We start from the raw sequence: 23,421 nt of genomic DNA on the forward strand, positions 1-23,421 counted from the left end.
TTACCTGTCACTATAGGCAGCTGCAGTGGCTGTTGCAGGTTGAGCATATCGATAGGCTGTGTAACCGCCCTGGAAGAGAAAATAAATCCCATATGTAATAGCAAATCATTTTAAACAGTTCTTTCATTTTGTTACTGAAATAATCAAAAGTAAATATTATAGAACTCTGATTTGGCTAATGAACAATGCAATACAAATGTAGTATGTAAAAGTTTCAGTTTATGCTAAAACTGTAAGGGGTCTATTTATTAAACAAACAAAATATGTGTTTTTTTTTCAGGTGTTTAGCTTGAGAATACATGATTTTTGATTTCTTAATATTTAACACAATAAAAATAGGGGACTGATCACAGCTTTCTCTGCATTTTCCCATTGCTTTACATTATGAGGCAGCCACCATAAATCTTGATTGGAACTGACCAATGCCACAATTGATCAAATTTAGATTTTTCATGTTTTGTGAAAAATCACAAGTTACTAGCAGTTTCAAAACATAGAGCCAACAGAAGTGTTAAGTGAAAGTGCAGGGTACCAATTATAGTCCTGGCTGCCGTCTATAAGGGATACTCTTCCCTTAGAAATGGAACAAAAATACACAAAGTAAACGGCGCTACAGGACTATAACACTGGTATTTTGATAAAAAATAAAATATTTATTTTCAACAATATAAAATGAAATATATTCACAATACCACCGGCCGGTGAGACAATTTAATACAATGTTTGCTCAATGTATTATCAAATACTTAGAGATCAGATTAAAATGCTCTCTAATAATCTTAAAACTACAGCATAAAAATATTAAGCCTATATATAGAGACTAATCCACATAGACTCATTCAAAATCCCACAGCAGTTGGAAGCTTTGCGTTGGTTAGTATTGTGTTAATATAACCACATTCTTGTTTAAGAAGCTATTATACTGGTCCCAGCAATTAGTGTGCATTTGGATTAGACTATAATGTCACAAGGTTTCGCTGACAGACGATGGGTTAGTTGTTTAGAAAACAGACACGTTAGTCATGCAAAATTCCTTGTGTAAGGCTTCACAGTCACTTTGCAAACACTCAATGTGTGGTCTGAATAAGCCCAACCAGACTCACTTGTATATCGCTGTAATAAAAGAAATAAAGATGATACTTATGCTCCGTGGTTTAGGAGTAGATGATTTGTAATCCACACTTGGGGTGACTTTTACATGCCTTGAGCGGGTCCCCGGCTGCTGGTCTCACCAATTTGTGCAGCCTTTTCAAGAACGGCTCCAGCTGATATGTCTCCCAGGCTCCGGTGTTGTGTATAAACAGGAAGTCACTCTATGACGCGTTTCCCCGCCTCTCTCCTCATCAGCGGCTTCATCAGATGAAGCCGCTGATGAGGAGAGAGGCGGGGAAACGAGTCATCGAGTGAATTCCTTTTTGTTTATACACACCACCGGAGCCTGGGAGACATATCAGCCAGAGCCGGACGTTCTTGAAAAGGCTGCACAAATTGGTGAGACCAGCAGCCAGGGACCTGCTCCAGCCGTGTAAATGTCACCCCAGTATTATAGTCCTGTAGCACCGTTTACTTTGTGTCTTTTTACTAGCAGCTTTATTTCAGCAGTCATACCGTAAGCCGTCCTTTACATATCCCAACAGACTGCAAATCCCTCCTCCTACTGTGATTATGTGGTTATTGGACAGCTTAACTAAATGCACAACTAACATGTACAGCTTTCATGTAATGGACTTAACTTATGGTTATGGCAGTTTGATCAATTTCATAAAGGGGTGATGTGACTCACAAGAATAAGTATTGCAATGCAAACCTTCAGTGAAGCCATTTCTCACCTAGAATGCACAGAAATTAGTGTACAGGAATCACAAAATAGATGGAGCTTTGGGACTTGGAAAGAGATGCTGCTCAGTGGTTCTTTTGGCTCATGCTTTTCATTTTGGCTCCTGTTTTAGTGAACAAGTACAGCTTTACTGGCTTACTAATACCAATGTAATAATTATTTTACATTTAAAATACTTCTTATGGTTGTATCAATGGGTACAAAAGCCTGTTTCTGCAACAGATGTCCCAACATGGTGAAGATAATAAATCCAGAAAAAGACATCATGGCCCAAACAAGAAGCTGGTATAAAAAGTACACCCCTAAGTATTTGAAATAAGCTGTGATAATAGAGAATACACCTATGGGCATATCCTATAGATGTTGATTTAGTTGATGGTGAGTGATGGTGGTCAGTCCACATAACATGTTTTTAATTTATTAATCATACAGAACAGGTTGCAGGATGTCAAAGGATTAATGCTGGAATATACAATGCAGGTATATAATAGATTCACCAAATCCAGTCCTGCAATCATGTGAGTATGTTATTACTCACATACAGTGGTGGAGACATAATGTAATATGCAGTGTCTGGCCTGTATATGAGAACTGTCTCTCTGTGGAAACTCTCAGGGGCACATCCTTCCTCTATTGAGGATATAGCCAAAGGCATGGGAAAATACTGTATGTGCATTTGCAGGAGTGCATTGGAGCCACAGGTCATGGTGCAATGTGATAAACGACCAGCCAATCAGCTCCTTACTGACTTTTTTCAAACACAGCCTGTAACATAGCCTGTAACATAGCAGTTAGGATGTGATTGGCTTAAGCGAGTACATGCACAGTATGTAAGAAGTTGGGGAGTGTAGGGGATCTGAAAATGCAGGGAACACAGCAGGGGAGGGGGGCACATTACAGCAGCCCCCCTCCCCCAAAATGGTAAGAGACGCCATTGGTTTTCATTTAACTACAGTTGTCAATGTTTATTGGATGACTGTAATCCAACTGTGCAATTTGCATTAAGGGCCTGATTCAGACTTGTTAGCAAGGCTGCAATTTTTGCAGATGGACAAAACCATGCTGCACTGCAGGTGAGGCAGATGTAACATGTATAGAGAGTTAGAATTGGGTGGGGTATGTTCAGGGTGAAATCTAAATTGTAGTGTAAGAATAAGGCAGCCATGATACATCTTCCCCACCTGCAGTGCAATATGCTTTTGTCCATTTGCAAACGAAATGTGCCCTGCGATCAAGTCTGAATCAGGCCCTAGGTATGTAGCTTATTTCTGTACAAGTCCGGTTGTAATGATCCAGTATGATCAGACAGCAACTTGTACAGCCAGCATATATCAACAGTAAGTAATACGTAACTAATACGTTTATTATATGCAACATAAATGTGTGCAAAAAAATCAGGAACTTTTGGACCTTTCTGATTATCTAAAATATTTGAAAATCTAATATATTATACATTAACTCCCAGTTGTAATACAAGTGTACTAGATGTCTCAGATCAAGATTTATTTTGGGTGAGAACAGGAGCTGTATCACTTCAATAATGGTAGCAGTTTTCATAGAGAAGTGTTATGGTTTAATATATTTTAACTAATTTAATATACAGTTCAACTTAGAGTACATTAGCAAGTATAATATTGTAATGTGTGATCTTGGTGCTTCATTATCACTCAGCTATATTTATATAAACATGTGCAACACAAATCATACTCAATGCAGCTGTTGCATTTAAATGAAATTAGCACACTGTTTTGGAACTTAAGAACTGCAAAGTGACAAAGTGTTTTTACTGTATATTAGTAAATTGGTATTCTTTTTAAATTAACATTCAGTTACAAGCAATAGTAATTGTGGCTGTTTATTTAAACAAAGAGGTCAAAGAAAATCATGTATTTCACAGAGTTGTGTTCAGTGATGCATTGATTAGCAAACTGTGAAACAGCAGAGCTTCTTGTTCAGTGGACCACAATGTTATATCAACCATTTCAAAATGATCTCAGCATGCCAATAAACAAACAGGGGCCGGTCTCCACAGATAAAACAAACACCATTTACGTTCCAATTAGAACTAACCACTCTACTGTCTAATAGGACACATTTCCTGTGGTATTCAAATCTAACACTAATGAAGAAAGAACAACAACCTATATGCTTAGAATTTAGTTGTATTGTAGACTTGCATGGAATTGATAGAAGCATATATTAACAAGAATATTTGAATAATTTAATTGTATAAGTAGACTGAATATTATTTTAAATATAAACCAGGGTGTGCAATAAGTTTCAGGATGCATAAAAAGTATTATATTTTCAAAGGGAATATTACATGTTTTCTAAGTATTCACCAGGGGAGTTTATGTACAGTTGAATGCACTCAAACCACTTGGTGAAGCAGTTTGACCAGTCTGATGCTGCTACTGTATGTCTTCTACATGGATAAAAGTCTCCACTGAAGCTCCCTCTGAATCAAAACAAATCCCACGCATCTTGCGATTGATTTGTGGGAACACAAATAAGTCCATGTCTGGACTCTACATTGGATGAGTACCAAAAACAAATGCTACTAAGCACTACTAAGTAGTTCTAATCAGACCAATTAAATAATTATAATAAACTCTGGAAACTAGCATAGAGCAAAATTGAGGTGCTTACAATAATTTTTGGACAAATATATACGGGCTTACAAACCACAACCAGGTGACTTCATCTAGTGTGTCCCTAAACACTTATGTTCAAGTCCAGGGCACATCAATTTCCATGCACATTTTCATTTAGCCTTATACCAAGGCTTCTACCTTAGGGTATAGCTGACACCTTTATCTATAAGGGTTGCATATACCGACAATTTTATTGATTTAATTAGAAGTGATTTTCACTTTTGTGACATATGTCTAAACATTGTACACAAGTGGCACCCAGCATTCACTCTCTTTCTGATATATATACAGATGAAGCCCTCTCTTTCATTGCCAGCACTCGCCAGAACGTCCCTGCTGGTGAGTGCTGGTGTAGAGGGACTCCATCAGACTGGGACTCACGTGTGTCTCAGTCACTTGGTGGCTGGGTAGCGTGACCCTGCCCATCTCCGCTTCAGGGAGATGGGCAGGGTTATGGGGTTCGGGTTGGCAGTGGCGACCAGCAATGGAGACTGGGGAGGCAGAAGACAGTGGCGAGGAGCTCCGTCGGAATGGGGCGAGTGAGCATCTCTGATGGCTGGCAGGGCCTGGCAGCTGGGCATACACTAAGGTGACCCCCCTCAAGAAGTTACCCACAGTTCTCCCTTGATACATCACATTTGGTTCTTTTACCTGCATTCCCAGCCAAGCCTGCCTGGCTTAGAAACAATCCTGCATATTACCCCTGCAGCCAGAGTGACTCACAGGCTCTGGAGTGATGAGCACATGATTTCAGATTGCTTCGGAATTGCTCTCAATCACATGCAATTTGGACTCTTTTCATGCGATTGATTACTGAAATAATATGCTTGCTGTGATAATGCTAAATGGTATAATATTTATCATTTAATAGTGCTAAGAGGTCGATCATAAGTTTACTCAGTTGGATCTTGGGGCGCGTATTATGCCAAATGAACGATGATATCTTACTGTTTAATTTCCTAAATAAGGTTTTAGGTAAAAAGATGGGGGAGTTCTGGAAAATATAAAGCATCTGGGGAAGAATAACCATTTTTATTAGGTTAATTCGTCCGAAAACTGTCATTGGTAATTTGCTCCAGGACTTAAATTTTCCGTCTATTCTAGCCAAAATTGGGGAGATATTGTATTGAAAAAAATCCTCAGGGTGACGAGTAATCTGTATTCCCAAATATTTAAATTTCGTAGCCCACACCAATGGAGAGGGGAGAGGACGCGGTTGTATAGTATCTGAACCCAGATATAGAATATTTGACTTACTCCAATTGATGTTAAAACCGGAAAGTAGGCCAAATTCTGCAATGAGTTCAAAGACTATTGGGAGTGATATCCGATAATCAAATAAATATATCAGAACATCATCTGCGTATAAAGATACCACGTCCTGTCCCTGGTCCATTTTTAATCCTCTAATACCTGGATGAGTCCTCATAATACAGGCTAAAGGCTCAATAGCGAGCGCAAAAAGCAGGGGAGATAAAGGGCACCCCTGCCTTGTGCCCCTAGAGAATGGGCATGGGACTTCCCGACCTCCGTCTGTATTATTTATCTGCACAACTTTCACAATTGCTCCCATGGATGAGGGATGGGGAAGACTCTGATTTAGCCAAAGCATTAATTTCTCTGGCCACGCCCAGACTTAATCCTATTAACAGAATCTTACAGCCAGGCATTTATCCTCTTGATCCTCCGCAAGTAAGACAGGCCATCTCAATTTGGCAGGAGGCTGATAAAATTCTAAATATACAAGGACTAGACCCCTCACATCCCTTAGAGGACTATGTTACATTTAAGAAGTTGGCATCACTTCAAATTAAGGAAGTCTGGCACCGCTATTCAGTTACTACTCTCGGTCAAATTTATGTCTCCGGTCGAATCAAAACCTTCGCTGAAATGAAGGCGGAATTTGGGCTTCCCAAAACTTATTTATATCGTTACCTACAGCTGAAAGCAGCAACGGAGGCACAATTCTCCGGGAGGGCCCCAGAACTGCGTGAGCTGCCCATTAAGGTTATTATTAGGACTGGGGGTAAGCATAAATTAGTCAGTAGGTTATACAAGCGTCTTAATGCAGATAGGGGTGAAGCTTTGTTGGAAACATTGAGGGATAAATGGGCCCAAGATCTGGGACCGCTGGAGGAGGGGGAATGGCGTGAGGCAGTTCCTTATACTCTAAGAGCTACCAATGCTATTCGGGTGCAGCAAGTGCAACTCTTCATTCTCCATAGAGCCTACCTATCGACAACTCGGTTGGTTAAATTTAATGGTCGGTCGTCAGTACTCTGCCCTAAGTGTAATACACACCCAGGATCGTTCTTCCATCTAACCTGGCAGTGTCAGTTGTTATCTGTGTATTGGGAAGAGGTGATTCAGACTCTGTCAGATTCCGGGATCCCCCGTGCAGCCCTAACGGTAAAAAGCTGTCTTTTGAACATTTTCGATAATAGACTTATAGGATCCAGTGATCGGCAATACATTAGCAATACATGTTCATTGGCTAAAGTTATTATTGCCAGAGGATGGTTGGCAAAAAATGGCCCTAATATAGCCTGCTGGAAAGCCTTAGTTAATTATACACTCAGACATGAGAAATTTGTCTATTCGAGCAGGAATACTCTGCATAAGTATTATAGTGTTTGGCATCGATGGATTAGACTTTTCCCCAATGCAGAAATACAGTATTTGAATGATCTTAGGACTCAGTCTATTCAAGTCTCTTCTTCATGACCATATTTTATAGTTTAGCACTATTTTAACCGATGAGATATTTTACACTATATGCACTTTATTTAACACGTGCTTATTTAACAAGTATTATGCTACGATTTAATTTTTGTATTTGTTGGCATTATGAATTATCATGCTTAGTATTAATTATTCTTTTTATTTATTCTTCACTGTTATTTACATATACCTTTTTACTCTGTGTACAGTAGTTTTCATATATGAATTGGATTATATACCCACATAGTACTCACTTTATAAACCTTATGGTTTACACTAGATATAATTGTGAATTTGGAAATTATGTTACTTAATACTATATAATATAATGAATATTTTTTATGGTCACCATGAGATAAGTAGGATACCTAGGAATGCACGGGGTTTTTTTACTGGCAAAGGGTTAAGAGAAGGTAGTTTGCTATGATCGATCCTTTAACAAGGCTGTGTCTATTCAACATTTAACACGAGGGGGTTACCGACGGGGGGGGGGGGGGGGGGAGGGGGGGCTTTCCCTTTCCTTTTTTTTTTTTTTTTTTTTTTTTTTTTTTTCTCCTCTCTTTCTTTTTTCTTTTTTCTTCTTTTCTTTAATTATGGTTTAATGTTTTGGGTTAGATAGGCACTATAAGGACATTTTGATATAGCTTATGCTAATAATGGTAGTCTGACCTTATTTTTTACTCGCATCGAGCTATTTGTAATAATTGTGGTTTGCATAACTATAGTGATGTCTTTCAATGTAATTATACCTGTTTTTTTCTGAAATCAATAAAAATTATCGTTAAAAAAAAAAAAAATAGTGCTAAGAGGTCCTTCATTATGAACACTGAAACAATTAAAAATAAATGCAAAAATGTAGGTATTGATCTTTAAACTTATTAAATAGGTTTCGTTATTGTGAGCTGCGGTGTGCCATTTGTGCAAGAGCACTAATATTGAATAACAATGTTTTATTCTATCCATCTTTGATAGTAAACCATTGCTAAAGATATTTTACAATATGCACTATATAATAAAATAAGAGTGGTATTCTAGCAATGCTTTCATTAGGCCCAAATTATTGCCTCAGAATTGGTCATTAAATATTTGAGCACTGAAATATTGTAAAACTGTCTGTACTTGTGCTATTAAAGGCATTTTTGTTTGGTCTAATTGTGTTTTTTGCATTGCATAGTGGCTGTGTTAAACTTTGTACGGACTGTATCAAATTACCAAATTATTTTCAATATTACTGTATGCTTTAAAATGTGCAAGTAACAAATTTTAATCAACTACTTTTAATCAGAATCTACTTTTTATTTATTTAGCACCCTCTAGAAGATAGAAGACAGCATCTGATTGGTTGCCCATAGCAACATCACATGTGAAGAAGAATTTACATTTTGGTAAATTTCCCCCTAAATATGCAAAAACTCCAATTGGTTGGTGTCATTAATTTATAAACTAAAAAATAATTATATACTAGTTCTAATGGGTGGTATACCTTTAGCAAGCTCTATTTCTGTGTGTGTGTGCAGTGTGCACACAGACACGCATATATATATATATATATATATTTTTTTTTTTTACAAGGATAAGGCTTCAGCGACTGCACATGTTTGTGGGATATATATATATATATATATATATATATTAAAATTGTAAAATCAATTAAAGAAGTATATAGTTGTTGGTAAAAAATAATATATTTATGCTAACAATAATAAAACAATCTCATAAAAAAACAAAGTTTCACAGTTTTACTGCGCCCTCAGATCTGCTGCCTGGTTCCTATCAAAGGAGCACCACTCCTCCACCACAATGCAAATTATCCAACAAAAAGACAGTAACCAGGCGCTGATCTATTCTACTAGATAAAAGTCCATTATAAATATCTTTCTCCTGGATCTCCATAGAATTTTCTCTAGGAGTTCATGTGGATATCCACTGGACCACACTGACCTGAGTGATGGTCCCTATGTGCACATAGCATTTTCTTTTATTCTGTAGCCTCCTATTCAATGGCCATATATTGTTTAGGAAACCAATGACTGGCGTTACTGACCTGAATAATGGTCCTGAATAGCCATAGGGACCATTATTCAGGTCAGTAACGCCAGTCACAACAGACTAGAAGAATTCTGGTGTGACTTTTGGTCACACCAGACGAAACGCGTTTATAACCTGCCTCCAGCCAGACCTAAGTTAAGACTACCTACATTCCTCATCCTTACGACATCCTATTTTTTTTACCTTTTATCCTGTGATTTTTTTTATAATATGTATTCTTTTACCATGTACTTTTCTTTGTTTTATTATTGCTAGAATAAATATATTGTTATTTTTTAGCAACAACTATATACTTCTTTAACTAGTACTCACAAGTGGCGCTATACATCAACCCACATGATATCTATATCTATATATATATATATATATTAGCAAAAGCTTCAAAAGCTAGTCTGCTACCTTGTGATTGCGTCTGTGTTCTGTATGTGTGACTGCATGTGAGAATCTATATGTGTGACAGAGAAAGATGTAGTTTCACTTGCTGGCAGTGTTTCGGTTACACACGGACTCTAGACACATGGACACACACACACACACACACATATATATATATATATATATATATACCATATATACTCGAGTATAAGTCGACCTGAATAAAAGCACCTAATTTTACAACAAAAACCTGAGAAAACTTATTGACTCAAGTGGGACCCTCTCTCGAGTATAAGCCGAGGGGGGCTTTTTCAGCATTAAAAATGTTCTGAAAAAGTATGCTTATACTCGAGTATATATGGTATATATATATATATATATATATATATATATATATATATGAGGTTGTGAGGAGGCCCTCCACAGGTAACTGTGTACAAATGCAGCAAAAAGTCCGGTGCCCTCCTGGGTATACCTAGGCTATAGACCGATAATGTAGAGGGGGGTTGGCGGCACTCGGAATAAAAGGAGACCACAGAAGGCTTCTACCGACGTTTCTGTGCCAACTGGCACTTTTATCAAGGTGCAGGAACCTTATTTATATATATGTGGTGGGCAACGATTAAAATTTTTAATCGCGATTAATCGCATGAAATTTTTGCGATTAACTGCGATTAATCGCATTTTTAGGCACAAAGGTGCTGCTTACCTACAATCTCGTAGCCAAGAGTGCCATGCTAGTTGCCAGGGGGATTACATGCTTGTTGCCAAGGGGGGATTGCATGCTCATTGTCATAGGGGGTTCCATGTTCGTTGCAAGGGGTTCCATGCTTGTTGCCAGGGGTGATTACATGGTCTTTCCATGCATGCTGCCATAGTGGGTGAAATGATTATTGCCAGGGGGGAATACATGCTTGCTGCTATGGGGGTTAAATGCTCATTGTCAAGGGGGAGATAAATCTTAATTGTGAGGGGGAGCAGCGCCACCAGTCAGATCTGTGTCTCCCCACCAACGGCAGCAGTGCTAGGCATTGATCGGTAGCAGAAACAACCAGCACCTCCCCACTAGCCTGCGCAGAGTCTCTGACAGTAGAGACTCAGCGCCCCTCCAAAGATGGCCACCGCAGCAGAGGAGACAGCCGCTAGAGATACAGAAGTACTTCTTGCGTGTCTTCTTCTCTGGCGGCGGCCATTTTTGGATAGGCGCATGGTCTCTGTATTGCTGTCAATACACCACTACCCCTGCGTTAACGGCGTTAAAAGATTTAATCTGCGTTAAGGTGCTGGTGCGTTAACGCGTTATTAACGCGTTAACGTGCCCAGCAATAATATATATATATATATATATATATATATATACTCTGTGGTCATTTTGGCACCTTCTTTTCTGAGATACTATAGGTGCTTTATATATATTAAACTCATTAGGGTGTAACTAAACTTCATACTGTTTTAGGTAAGTAAAATGTAACAGTTTGTTTGGCTTACAGGGACATAATATATTTCCTTGTATTATTTCATTTTTTATGGATACGACTGATGATTCAAATTTTAAAATACTATTCTTCTGCTTATGTTCCATAAAGTTTTTCCTACTTTGCTGTACTAAAAAAATCTATTAACTTTTTACCATCTTATGTTACTCATAATGCAGATGTGTCCAGTAATCAGAAGTCTGAGATGATTGTTCCCCACAATGGCTTTAATTGTACTATAAAATGTATGCGCACCTCCTTAGCCTTAAGGGGTTGTCTATTTCACCATTTCCAAAATGAAGTACACAGTTTGTACAAATACATAAAAAGCGCTGTGCAAAGAGAATTCATTTGAAAATACATCTGTCCTGACAAAGTGTAGTGAGATTTGTTGAAAAGCAAGACATGTTATGCATGTTCCACAAAAAAATAAGGTTAAAAGACAAACTGACCACAAAGAAACCTATTAATTCCCTGTCATGACTGAAACTTCAAGTATTTAGTGATGTCTTTTTGTCTTTTGTAATGTCACATACCTGTTTGAAAAGTTTATGAATTGATTTATTTTCGTCTATTTTTATTAATTATTTTGGTGCCACTTTATTTATTTATTAACAGTTACAGTAGGTACACTCCTGTTCCAACACAGTAATGCTTGGAAAAGTCACCTGTGTAGATTATTATCTAAAAGTATCTAATTGCAGAAAATAATTTCTCAATTAGAAATGGAAACTTGCCATGCCATGTGCATAATGATAATAATAATAATAATAATAATAATAATAATAATAATAATAATAATTTATTGCCCATCCTGACAAATAACAGCATACAGTACCCAGAACATTTGGAAACTTTCTTTGATTGAGTTATTACATCCTATAACTTCACTGTAATCGTATATTTATTGTTAACATCACAAGAGGGACCAAACTTTCCATCATTGTGGTTGTTTTATTAAAAACTTCTGCACATAGATGTACCAATGTACCATGGGAGCCACACCTGCACGTTCAGTATTCTAGCAATCATAACCAAGGACACTATTCCACTATCATGCTTCTCAATGCATGCGGCTTTCCACTAACTAAAATACATTTTTTAAATGCGTATGTTTATTAAATTTTATCATTTTGATTGTTTTTAAGTTATGCCAAAAAACCTTACATACCATAAACAATTAACACATAGCATTTTGTGTGGGTTCATTCACTCAGACAGTTTGAAATTACATAATATAATCTTATGACAATATACGCGTAAAATAGAATATGCATTACAAGTAATGCAAAAATATAGACAATTAATCAGAAAAGCAGAATTATCAAAGGCAACATGCAAAATAGTTGCAAAAACAAACCCGAGAAAAACTTGATTACGCAAGACAAAATATGTTATACAGGTTAGCAAGCCTATATAGCTCGTATATTTAATTTCAAGAATTATTTTGTATTTTTATAGGTATTAGGATTGTATTTTGTTTTGTAATGGCAAATCAGTCAGACTAACAGGTACAGTAGCCAGCCCAGAGGAGGTAATTGGCTGTCTCATTTTTATTGCGTAGGAGGACTAAACCATTTAGCCCATATTTTATTTAAGTTTTTTAAGCATTTTTTTGTGAGCTGTTGTGTCATTTACTAGTGATATCCAGGTATTTATTATCGGGCAGTCCATGATCTGGAGATAAAAACTTTAGCGAGTGTACATATTTATATTTAATATTTTATGTTCAATGTTTTATTATTGTGTTTGTTATCTATATTTGTATACTTTTTCTTCTACTTACATCCAGAAAATATCTATTTAATAAACAGTTTATTTAAAACCAATTACCGGTTATTTTGCAGAGCCACTTAGAGGAACACAAAATATTTTTCATACAGGTTGAGTATCCCGTATCCGAATATCCATTATCGGAATTATTCCGAAAACCATACATTCCAGAAAGTGAAAAAAAAATATTATTTTTTGCTAAAAACTCACTGGGGACATTTGTAACAGCATTACTGCGAACATCATAAGTAACTGGTACTATATATGTACAAGAAAATGATTGCTTGGCATTCAAATTCAATATCTGAGATAGTACACAAAAGAAGAAATAAAATATATTTGTGTGCATTTTATGCAAGATACTTCAAAATACATAATTTAAATATTAAAATATTCTGAAATACAGAATAATCTGTTATCCAAAATTTGCCTGGTCCCGAGCATTTTGGATAAGGGATACTCAACCTGTATAATATTATTTATATATTGAAATTGTATCATCCACTTTAGTTCTGTGTCCAGAATCTACATTTTTTCCTGAATTGCTTGTCAACATGCCATTTTCCAAAATTGTTAAGGTGGATTTCATATAATGTTTGATTTTTGTTTACTGCTATTATTTCTGACCTTTGACTGAGCTCTGCAAAACACAGTACCTTGAAGACAGCAGCTAAACTGGGAGTTGTGTGTGTGTGTGTGTGTTTGTGTGGTTATAATATTTTGTATACTTTGTAATATTCTTACTCTGGCATAGTTCACTCAAACTAATTGTGTTCATACCAACAAAAATAACAATAATTTCTTCCAAGATTACGATAGTTATTTAAGCAAAATCTGCAGTGGGGACATTTTTAGTTCATATGTTCAGAATTCACAAAGCTATTGCAAGATTAATTAATAAGCAACAATGATAGTTATGTTTGTTAAAACAGAGAATAATAATTAAGTGAAGTTGCTTTTTTAAATTGTAGCCCTTTTTTAGTAACACAAACGCCTTCTTATATTTTTGGGAATAAATTAAATTGTTGTGTAGCTAATATGAATATACATAAATAATGCCATATTACAAACATAGTGGGATGTCATATAGTAAAATATTGTGGGACCAATGTCAATACGCATCACTCTCAAAAAGTTGCAAATTGAAATATCTCAAATGTTATCTAAGATAAAGTTTCTTTCAGTTCTGCAACAGCAACACTGATTAAAATATAAGGTCCATTCCAGCACTAGCGACCATCCAATGAACGTCAAGTGCACCACAAGAAAACAATGATGTTTAATCCATTCAATCCATACACATCAAAAAAGCCAGCAAATAGAAAAAAAGTTCCTATAAAGGGATCACAACTGCACTTTTATTTATAATTGGCCTAAAAATTATTTGTTCATATATGCTAGTGACCACTACTGGTTTGTAGATGTCTTCTACATTTAAAACTTCTTTGCACATCTGTGTTTATTATGCATTATTCCTGAGAATGATCATTTTGCATCATTTATCAAGGTGGGTGTTTATAGATAACAATTTTGGAATCTGCTCAATAAATGCAGTCACCCTTGCCAATAGTGATCTAAAAGATGGTATGTTTATAAAAGTTAATCCTTCTTAAAATGTTGCTCCCTATATTTTATATAAAGGTTTCATGACCAAGTTGATGGATTAACACAAGTCTTTTATCATGTTTTTTTAACTATAAATGTTTTTTTTTTATTTGAAATATATGGGGATATAATGATGTTTTTTTTAAATAAATTTAATACATAGTTTTCATTGATTTCTGAACACAGCTATGCTATTTAATACATATTTTCTGATATTCTAGCTGTCTTATCACAGGCTTTTAGCCTCCAGAAGTCATTCTAAATGTCCATGAAAGCCACTCTGGATATGGGATTGTAAATAAGCTACTTATGATGAATAAATATGAAATTATTATACATTATTAAACATACTTATAATTATTAAACTTACTGTAGAAAACATTGCACTTTTCATATACAGTATGTATAGTTTAGTGGAAAAAATTAGATGTAGTGTTCTGTGCCTTTCCCCCTACACCAAATTTGCACTAAAGAGACATAGAATAATCTTTTTGATGTGAACTGACAGTAAGTTAACAAAACAATGAAGTGAATAGCATTCAGCGATACAGTTTGTGACATAGTGAAATACATGCACAATCCAGCAAGCTTAGTGTGATTATCTTAAAAGAAGAAACACAAATACAGTAAGTAATTGATTTGCCTCAATATTGGCATTATCATCTGCTTTATTGTGTGCACTGTATATTATAGTAAAATGTCACACGTTGTTAGTATTTCATAGCAAACAACATTCAGTGAGAAGGTTTTTGCATCATCAGCAACTTCATACCTGTTATAATTTATTACCAAACTGTGGCTCTTGACACACTACTCTACAAGGAGACAGAAATGTAACAATTTGTATATAAATAAATAGAACCTTAAAAAATGAGCAAACCTTTGAAAATTAAATATTCATATTAAATTAGAAATTTGGGTACTTATGTAGTATCTGGGCGCCCGATTTAGAAATCGGGTCGGATCGGGCACATCGCATCGCATGCGACCAAATCGGATGCGATGCGATGGACCCGATTTTTCCATAGGATTCAATGTTAAAATGGACTGAGTCCATTTTAACATGGAATTCAATGGGAAAAGGGGTCCTTTTCATACCCCTACTATCCAAGTGGGCATAGAGTTGGATATAAACCTGTGGCGAGCGTAGCGAGCCACCGAGCCCGAAGCGTGGCGAGCGAAGCGAGCCCCGCAAGGGGACACAGAATACCGTCCCCTCGCGGGGCGCGCTTCGCTCGCCACGCTTCGGGCTCGGTGGCTCGCTACGCTCGCCACAGGTTTATATCCGACTCCATGCCCACTTGGATAGTAGGGGTATGAAAAGGACCCCTTTTTCCCATTGAATTCCATGTTAAAATGGACTCAGTCCATTTTAACATTGAATCCTATGGAAAAATCGGGTCATCGCATCGCATGCAATATGGTCGTATGCGATGCGATGCGATATCGCATTGCATCGCATCTGATTGTATGCCTTAAGTTAAGGCATACAATCAAAAAATCGGCAGCCCAGATAATACATAAGTACCGAAATTTGCTATTTTTTATTGAAGTATAGTAATAGGTTTATGTGAAATAGAAAGAGTTAATGTAACTTAATGTTTGCCAAGGAATCTGAGGGGTGTTTTTACTAAAATATGATTTTGACCAGAATACAGTATAACCAATATCAATCCAAAATCCCCCCATCATCATCTACAGTGTTTCTATTACAAATACCTACTTTAATAAGAGTCAATTTTGTTAGTTCCATTCTGTTTTCAGTTGGTTTCTATTACAAGTTCTACTTGAAGTTCTAAATGTGTTAGTCACCCTTAATAGAACCAAAAGTGTTCCATAATGGACTCAAGATGGACATAATTGCTGTGTTAATTTGCCTTTTCCATCATATTGAGTTTTAAGACAATTTCACATTAAATAAATGGTACTTATGTAATATCTGGGCTCCCGTTTTTCTTATGACACCGCGTACGCTCGCCACGCTTCGGGCACGGTGGCTCGCTGCGCTCGCCACACTATATAAAATCAACTCCATGCGTAATTGGATAGTAGGGGTATGAAAAAATGGGGTGCATTTAACATGGGAGCCCAGATAATACATAAGTACCAAATAAATTAATTAGAACTGTTTCAGATGGTTCTATTAAAAATGGTGATTTTTGACTATTTTTAGTTCTAAGTAAATAAATAAAGTGCTAATAACATGTGTTGTATAGAGTGTGATATGTGGATATGTGCATATAAAAACAAATATGTGACAGCTCTTTTAAAATGATTTGAAAAATTTGGGGCCTGGCGGTGTGCAGGAGGACAGCAGCTATCTCTGGCATGGCGGTGAGGCTTGGAGACTGACTATCTGTCCCTGATTGATTGTGGTATAGTGATATAGATATCAGTTTGGTAACTACTATTAGATAAATCTTGTTTTGCCTGAGATTTACCTATAGGACAAGTTACAGCAGTTCATGTCATCTGAAAATGACATTAGCTATCAAAGGAATAGCTCTGAAAAGATAAGAATTTTAGAGCTTGATATATGAGGAATATTGTCATGGCCACAGAAATCATTGGCTACACTGGTATCTGTGATTAACGATGTTTACATCAAAGAAAACAGCAAGTTCTCTGGCATGCAGTAATGCCCAGAGTGATTTCACTCAACATACACTATGCACATTTGTATATGGAGCACTCCTCAAGACATATGTCCCACCACATACAGTCATATTACCTGATATCTGAATTACAGTAATGTGATAACTTAACCCATCATATTTATCTGCATTATTTTTGTTTAACTGTTTGGATATTATTAAATTATATACTGTTTATGTGTATGTATGTACAGTATGTATGTATGTATGTATGTATGTATGTATGTATGTATTATGTATGTGTGTGTGTTTATAGATTGTAAGCTTGCAGCAGGGCCCTCCAAACTCTATGTCAGTCTGTTTTACCCAGTTTGTTCTTTCAGTGCTGTCATCAGTTCTAAAGTGCAATGGAATCTGCTGTGCTATATAAGAAACTGTAAATAAATAAAATAAATACATAAATATATATATATATATACATATATATATATATATATATACACACACACACACACACACACACAGAGATACATCCAGGAGCGATAGCACTCCAGTACAAACAATCAAAAGAGTGGTTCCTTCCAGAGAGGCGAACCCTGACCAGGTGCTCCTAAAGTATATACAGCAGCGGTGGCACTCACGAACGCAGGACAGGAAGCACTGATACTGCAACGTTACGGTCTTTTATTGTCACATCATCTTCAGGCAAATAACAAATCTTACAAACAACAGCTCAGCTTTAAAGCCCCACGTGCGGCCAGCTTCCAGGTTCTGCGGCGGAAGGAGGACGCACCAAAGTGACGTCACACCCCTCACATGCCAGAACTATGGTAACCAAAGACTCCTGAACAATATTAAAACATTAAAGACACATGTGGCAGATAAGTATCCATAGTAATACATGATAATAGTGCTATATCAAGAAGCATAAAATATATACTAATTTATAGAATCAATACCAACAAAACAGCAATATTAAAGAAGGCAATACAAAACCAGCATAATTTACAAAAATGCATGGAGACCCAAATACTCATTGAGTCCCTGCGGTGCCAGTGCATTTCATCGAAAAATCCAATTTGACTCATTTTGCAGTAATTTGAGTTATCGGTCACCACCGCATATATCAGCCGGGACAGGATCAATGATCATGTAACGCAGCATGGCCAAACTATGCCAGGCTGTCATGAAATGACGCGCGACCGGCTGTTCACTTTGTCCAGTGGCAATAGCTGCTCGAATCGCATGGTGGTGGGCTGCCAACCATATGCGTAAATTGCAATCGGTCTTGCCAACATAACTAAGACCGCAAGGACATGTAATCATATATATAATGAACTTGATGGTGCAGGTGACTCTATGTATAAAAAAAAAGTGTTTGCCACTGTACAGGTGGCAAAAGCTGTCACCTACTACCAATGAACGACATGTTAGGCAATTGGCTGCTGTAAAGGATATTCCATCAAATTGTCTACTTTGTAGTGTTTACATCAGTAGTTTGTACACAGTTATCCCCAATGATACAAGTATTGCAGCAGTGGCTGATTTGATTACTAGTCATCCTGCATATATGGGACCTGAGGTGTCTTTGATTTGCGATTTACTTTGCATGATTTTGAATTCCAATTACTTCCTATCTGCAGATATTGGGCTGTGCGATGGGGTCCAATGTGGCCCCATCATACTCCAATGCCTTCATGATGCGCAAGGAACACTGAATTTTCTTCAAAAACCCGCTGGCAGCGGGGAAGATAACATTTTTTGTACAATATATCGATGATGTGTTCCTACTCTGGTTCGGGGACAGGGAGTTATTCGAGAGGTTCATTGATATTCACAATAAGTCTGACAGTCCCATTAACCCCTTCACGACATTTGACGTATATATACGTCATGGCCGGGAAGTACTTCCCGACACATGACGTATATATACGTCATGACTTTAAACTGTCACTGCGTCTCGAGACGCAGTGACAGAGGGACGATGTCTGCTGTCCCTGACAGCAGACATGTCCCTGCATGCCCAGGGGGGGCTGCGATGTCGCCCCCACGTCGGCGATCGCTGTGATTGGCTGTTCAGTGTGAACAGCCATTCACAGCGTTTTCCTGTGTTACCAGCGAATCAGACGCTTGGTAACACAGGTGTCAATCACCGCCGGGCGTCAGGGGGCATGAGGGGGTCATCGGTGACGATGACACCTCACCCCACCCTCACCCCACCTGCCCCCAAGGCTGTGATTGGTCCGTGGGACCCACGGACCAATCACAGCCAAGGCGCGACATTTAAACTAACGGTGACTGCGCTGCAGACGCCATTCCGGTCTGGAATAGCGTGCAGAGCGGTCATCGTGCCTATCTGCCGTGATACTGACCTGATCCTTGCTAATACTTACCTGATCCTTGCAAATACCTTACCTGATCACTTGATCACTGCTTGTAGCGTGCTGGACGCTTCCTGGATCTGACTTCCTGAGACTTCCTGCTGCTGCTGCAGTGTGATAGAGAGATAGAGAGATAGAGAGAGAGAGATAGAGAGAGATAGAGAGATAGTGACAGAGAGAGCTATATTTTGTGTCTGCTACCCCCCCTTTTTGGGGGTGCAGGGTTTTTTTATATATAAATAACTGTCACTGCTGCTGCTGCAGTGTCATAGTGATAGATAGTGATAGATAGTGAGAGATAGTGATAGATAGTGATAGATAGTGAGAGATAGAGAGATTTGTGTCTGCTACCCCCCCTTTTTGGGGGTGCAGGTGTTTTTTTTATATATATAACTGTCAGTGCTGCTGCTGCAGTGTCATAGTGATAGATAGTGATAGATAGTGAGAGATAGAGAGATAGAGAGAGATAGTGACAGAGAGTGATAGAGAGTGTATATTTTGTGTCTGCTACCCCCCCTTTTTGGGGGTGCAGTTTTTTTTTATACATATAACTGTCAGTGCTGCTGCTGCAGTGTGATAGATAGTGATAGATAGTGATAGATAGTGATAGATAGTGAGAGATAGAGAGAGATAGTGACAGAGAGTGATAGAGAGTGTATATTTTGTGTCTGCTACCCCCGCCTTTTGTGCTGATCACTATATCTGAGGTGATCAGCAACTTTTTGGGGGCGCAGAGGTTTTTTTTTTTTTATATATACCTGTCAGTTGCTGCCAGTTGCACCAAAGGTTGTGCACCTGCTGCCCCTCACTGGTAATCAGTGTCGCATCACTGATCACCTTTTTTTTTTTTTGTGGGTGCTGTGTGGTCTTTTTTTAATTTTTTTTTACACACATTGTGATTTTGTGGGTGTCCTGTGGCCACTGTGCGCTGATCAGTGACGTACATCACTGATCAGCTTTTTCGGCACAGGGTTGATCTATTTTTTTTTTTTTTTGATCAAATTCCTGTTGCCTTTGAGCGCTGTTCAGTGACGGACGTTACTGACCAACATCTGTGCTCAATTTTTGGCGCAGGACCTTTTTTTTTGTTTTTTTAACCCCTTCAATTTTTTTTTTTTTTAACCCCTTCAATTTTTTTTTTTTAACCCCTTCAATTTTTTTTTTTTGTATAAAGTATTTTTTTTTTCTGCACTACATACACACTACAGACTACATACCCCCCGGGTTGAAATAAAGTTTGTACCCCCCCCTACACTATACACGTGTTGAAACATTTCACTACCAGTAACACAAAAATAAAAATGTCATCCCAAATGTCATCCCAAATGTCATCCCAGTCATCCAGAAGAATGTATTCAGTGGAGGAGGCATATGCCATGCTTGCTTCTGATTCTGACACAGCCAGTGAGGCAAGCGGGGAATTTGAAGGATTCGTCTTAAGCTCCTCTTCCTCCTCTGGTGATGAGGGACCCCCTCAAAGACGCCCCCGTAGAGCAGCTGAGACCCCCCCCCAATAATTGATCTCGTATGGACCCCACCACCAGACAATTTTGAGCCCCAGGTTCCTGAGTTTTTGGCCATGCCAGGAATCCAATTTGATTCCACAGGTCTCAGAGAAATTGACTTTTTCAAATTATTTTTCTCTGATGATTTTATAAATTTAATGGTGGACCAAACTAATTTATATGCCCAGCAGTTTATTGCTCAAAACCCCACGTCATCATTTGCTAGGTGGACCCCTGTAGATGCAGTAGAGATGATGACGTTTTGGGGTCTGGTGTTTCATATGGGCATAGTAAAAAAGCCACAAATTAGGCAATATTGGAGTACAGATGTTCTGTACAGCACCCCATTTTACCGTATGGCCATGACTCGGACTCGTTTTGAGGCAATCCATAAATTTATACATTACACCGATAATGCACAGTGCCCACCCAGAGATGATCCCACCTTTGACAGGCTATTCAAAGTCAGGCCGGTCATTGATCATTTCAGTGCCAAATTTGCAGAGCTATACATCCCTGATAAATGTATTAGCATCGACGAGTCCCTTATACATTTTAAAGGAAGGGTTAAATTCCGCCAGTACCTTCCCAGTAAGAGGGCAAGGTATGGCATAAAAATGTATAAGCTGTGTGAAAGCACCACAGGGTACACCCACAAGTTTAGGGTATATGAAGGGAAGGATTCAAGAATTGAACCACCAGAATGCCCCCCCTCCCTCGTAGGTGTTAGTGGAAAAATTGTCTGGGATTTAATGCACCCCTTCCTGGATAAGGGTTATCACCTCTATGTGGATAACTTTTACACCAGCATCCCCCTGTTTAAGGCCCTTGGTTCAAGAGGTACAGCAGCTTGCGGTACTGTGCGTAAGAACCAAAGAGGCCTCCCAAAAACGCACATTGCCCAAGTAATGAGAAGGGGTGAAAGCAGGGGAATATGCACCGAAAATATGTTGTTGGTCAAATATAAGGACAAGAGGGATGTCCTTATACTGACAACAATTCATGGAGACAGTACCACCTCCATCCCTGTACGAGGTACCAGTACCCACACCTCAAAACCAAATTGTATCCTAGATTACAATAAGTACATGGGCGGAGTGGATCTTTCAGATCAGGTACTGAAGCCGTACAGTGCCCTGCGGAAAACAAATATCTGGTACAAGAAGCTGGCCGTGTATATCATCCAGATGGCACTGTATAACGCTTACGTGCTATTCCGTTCTACCGGCCAGAGGGGGACATTTATGCACTTTCAAGAGGAAGTCATAAAGGGCCTAATATTTGGGAACCAGCAGGCAGAGGGCCCCAGTACTTCTAGTACTGGCCCCCGTATTGTACCAGGGCAGCATTTTCCCAACGAAATCCCCTCCACTGCAAGAAAGGGCAGGACACAAAAAAGGTGCAAAGTTTGCTATAAAAAGGGAATAAGAAAGGAAACTATTTTCCACTGTGAAACTTGCCCCGACAAACCCGGCCTATGTATAAAGGAGTGTTTCAAAATATACCACACATCTATGGATTATTAGGTTCATCATTTCACCGTGCTTCGGGGGTCTTGCTAATGCCACATAGCACCCACCATTCATTCCACCAGAATCTGAGCTGCAAAATCCAAAAATCACTCCTTCCCTTCTGAGTCCTGCCATGCACCCAACTGGTATTTTTTGGTCACATGTGAGGCATTGCCGTACTCTGGAGAAATGGGGGCACAGATTTTGGGGTGCTTTGTCTCCTTCATTCCTTGTGAAAATGAAAAATTTTGAGCCAGAACTGCATTTTTGTGTAAAAAAATGTAATTTTTCATTTTCACTGCCCAGTTGTATCAAAATTGGTGAAACCCCTGGGGGTTTGAAATGTACACTATACCCCTAGATGAATTCCCTGAGGGGTGTAGTTTGCAAAATGGGGTCACTTGTGGGGGGGTTCCACTGTATTGGTAATGCAACATAGCACCCACCATTCATTCCACCAAAATCTGTGCTCCAAAATCCAAAAATCACTCCTTCCCTTCTGAGTCCTGCCATGCACCCAACTGGTATTTTTTGGTCACATGTGAGGCATTGCCGTACTCTGGAGAAATGGGGGCACAGATTTTGGGGTGCTTTGTCTCCTTCATTCCTTGTGAAAATGAAAAATTTTGAGCCAGAACTGCATTTTTGTGTAAAAAAATGTAATTTTTCATTTTCACTGCCCAGTTGTATCAAAATTGGTGAAACCCCTGGGGGTTTGAAATGTACACTATACCCCTAGATGAATTCCCTGAGGGGTGTAGTTTGCAAAATGGGGTCACTTGTGGGGGGGTTCCACTGTATTGGTAATGCAACATAGCACCCACCATTCATTCCACCAAAATCTGTGCTCCAAAATCCAAAAATCACTCCTTCCCTTCTGAGTCCTGCCATGCACCCAACTGGTATTTTTTGGTCACATGTGAGGCATTGCCGTACTCTGG

The 23,421-nt window shown here is 38.3% G+C and overlaps 1 protein-coding gene across 13 annotated transcripts in view; it reads right to left on the minus strand.

Moving 5' to 3' along the window:
• The window catches only part of RBFOX1 (RNA binding fox-1 homolog 1), a 665,898-nt gene that overhangs the window by 85,430 nt on the left and 557,047 nt on the right, over nucleotides 1-23,421 (minus strand). For all 13 annotated transcript variants that reach the window (XR_014450771.1, XR_014450772.1, XM_083153392.1 and 10 more), the window contains one exon: nucleotides 5-69. Coding sequence is in view for 11 of the 13 variants with exons in the window: in XM_083153392.1 (XP_083009518.1) it covers nucleotides 5-69 (65 nt within the window). In the remaining 2 variants the exon portion in view is untranslated. The remainder of the gene's footprint in view (nucleotides 1-4; nucleotides 70-23,421) is intronic.

This window comes from Crinia signifera, chromosome 7, assembly GCF_055691185.1.
Source record: "Crinia signifera chromosome 7, ASM5569118v1, whole genome shotgun sequence".
Lineage (NCBI taxonomy): Eukaryota > Metazoa > Chordata > Amphibia > Anura > Myobatrachidae > Crinia > Crinia signifera.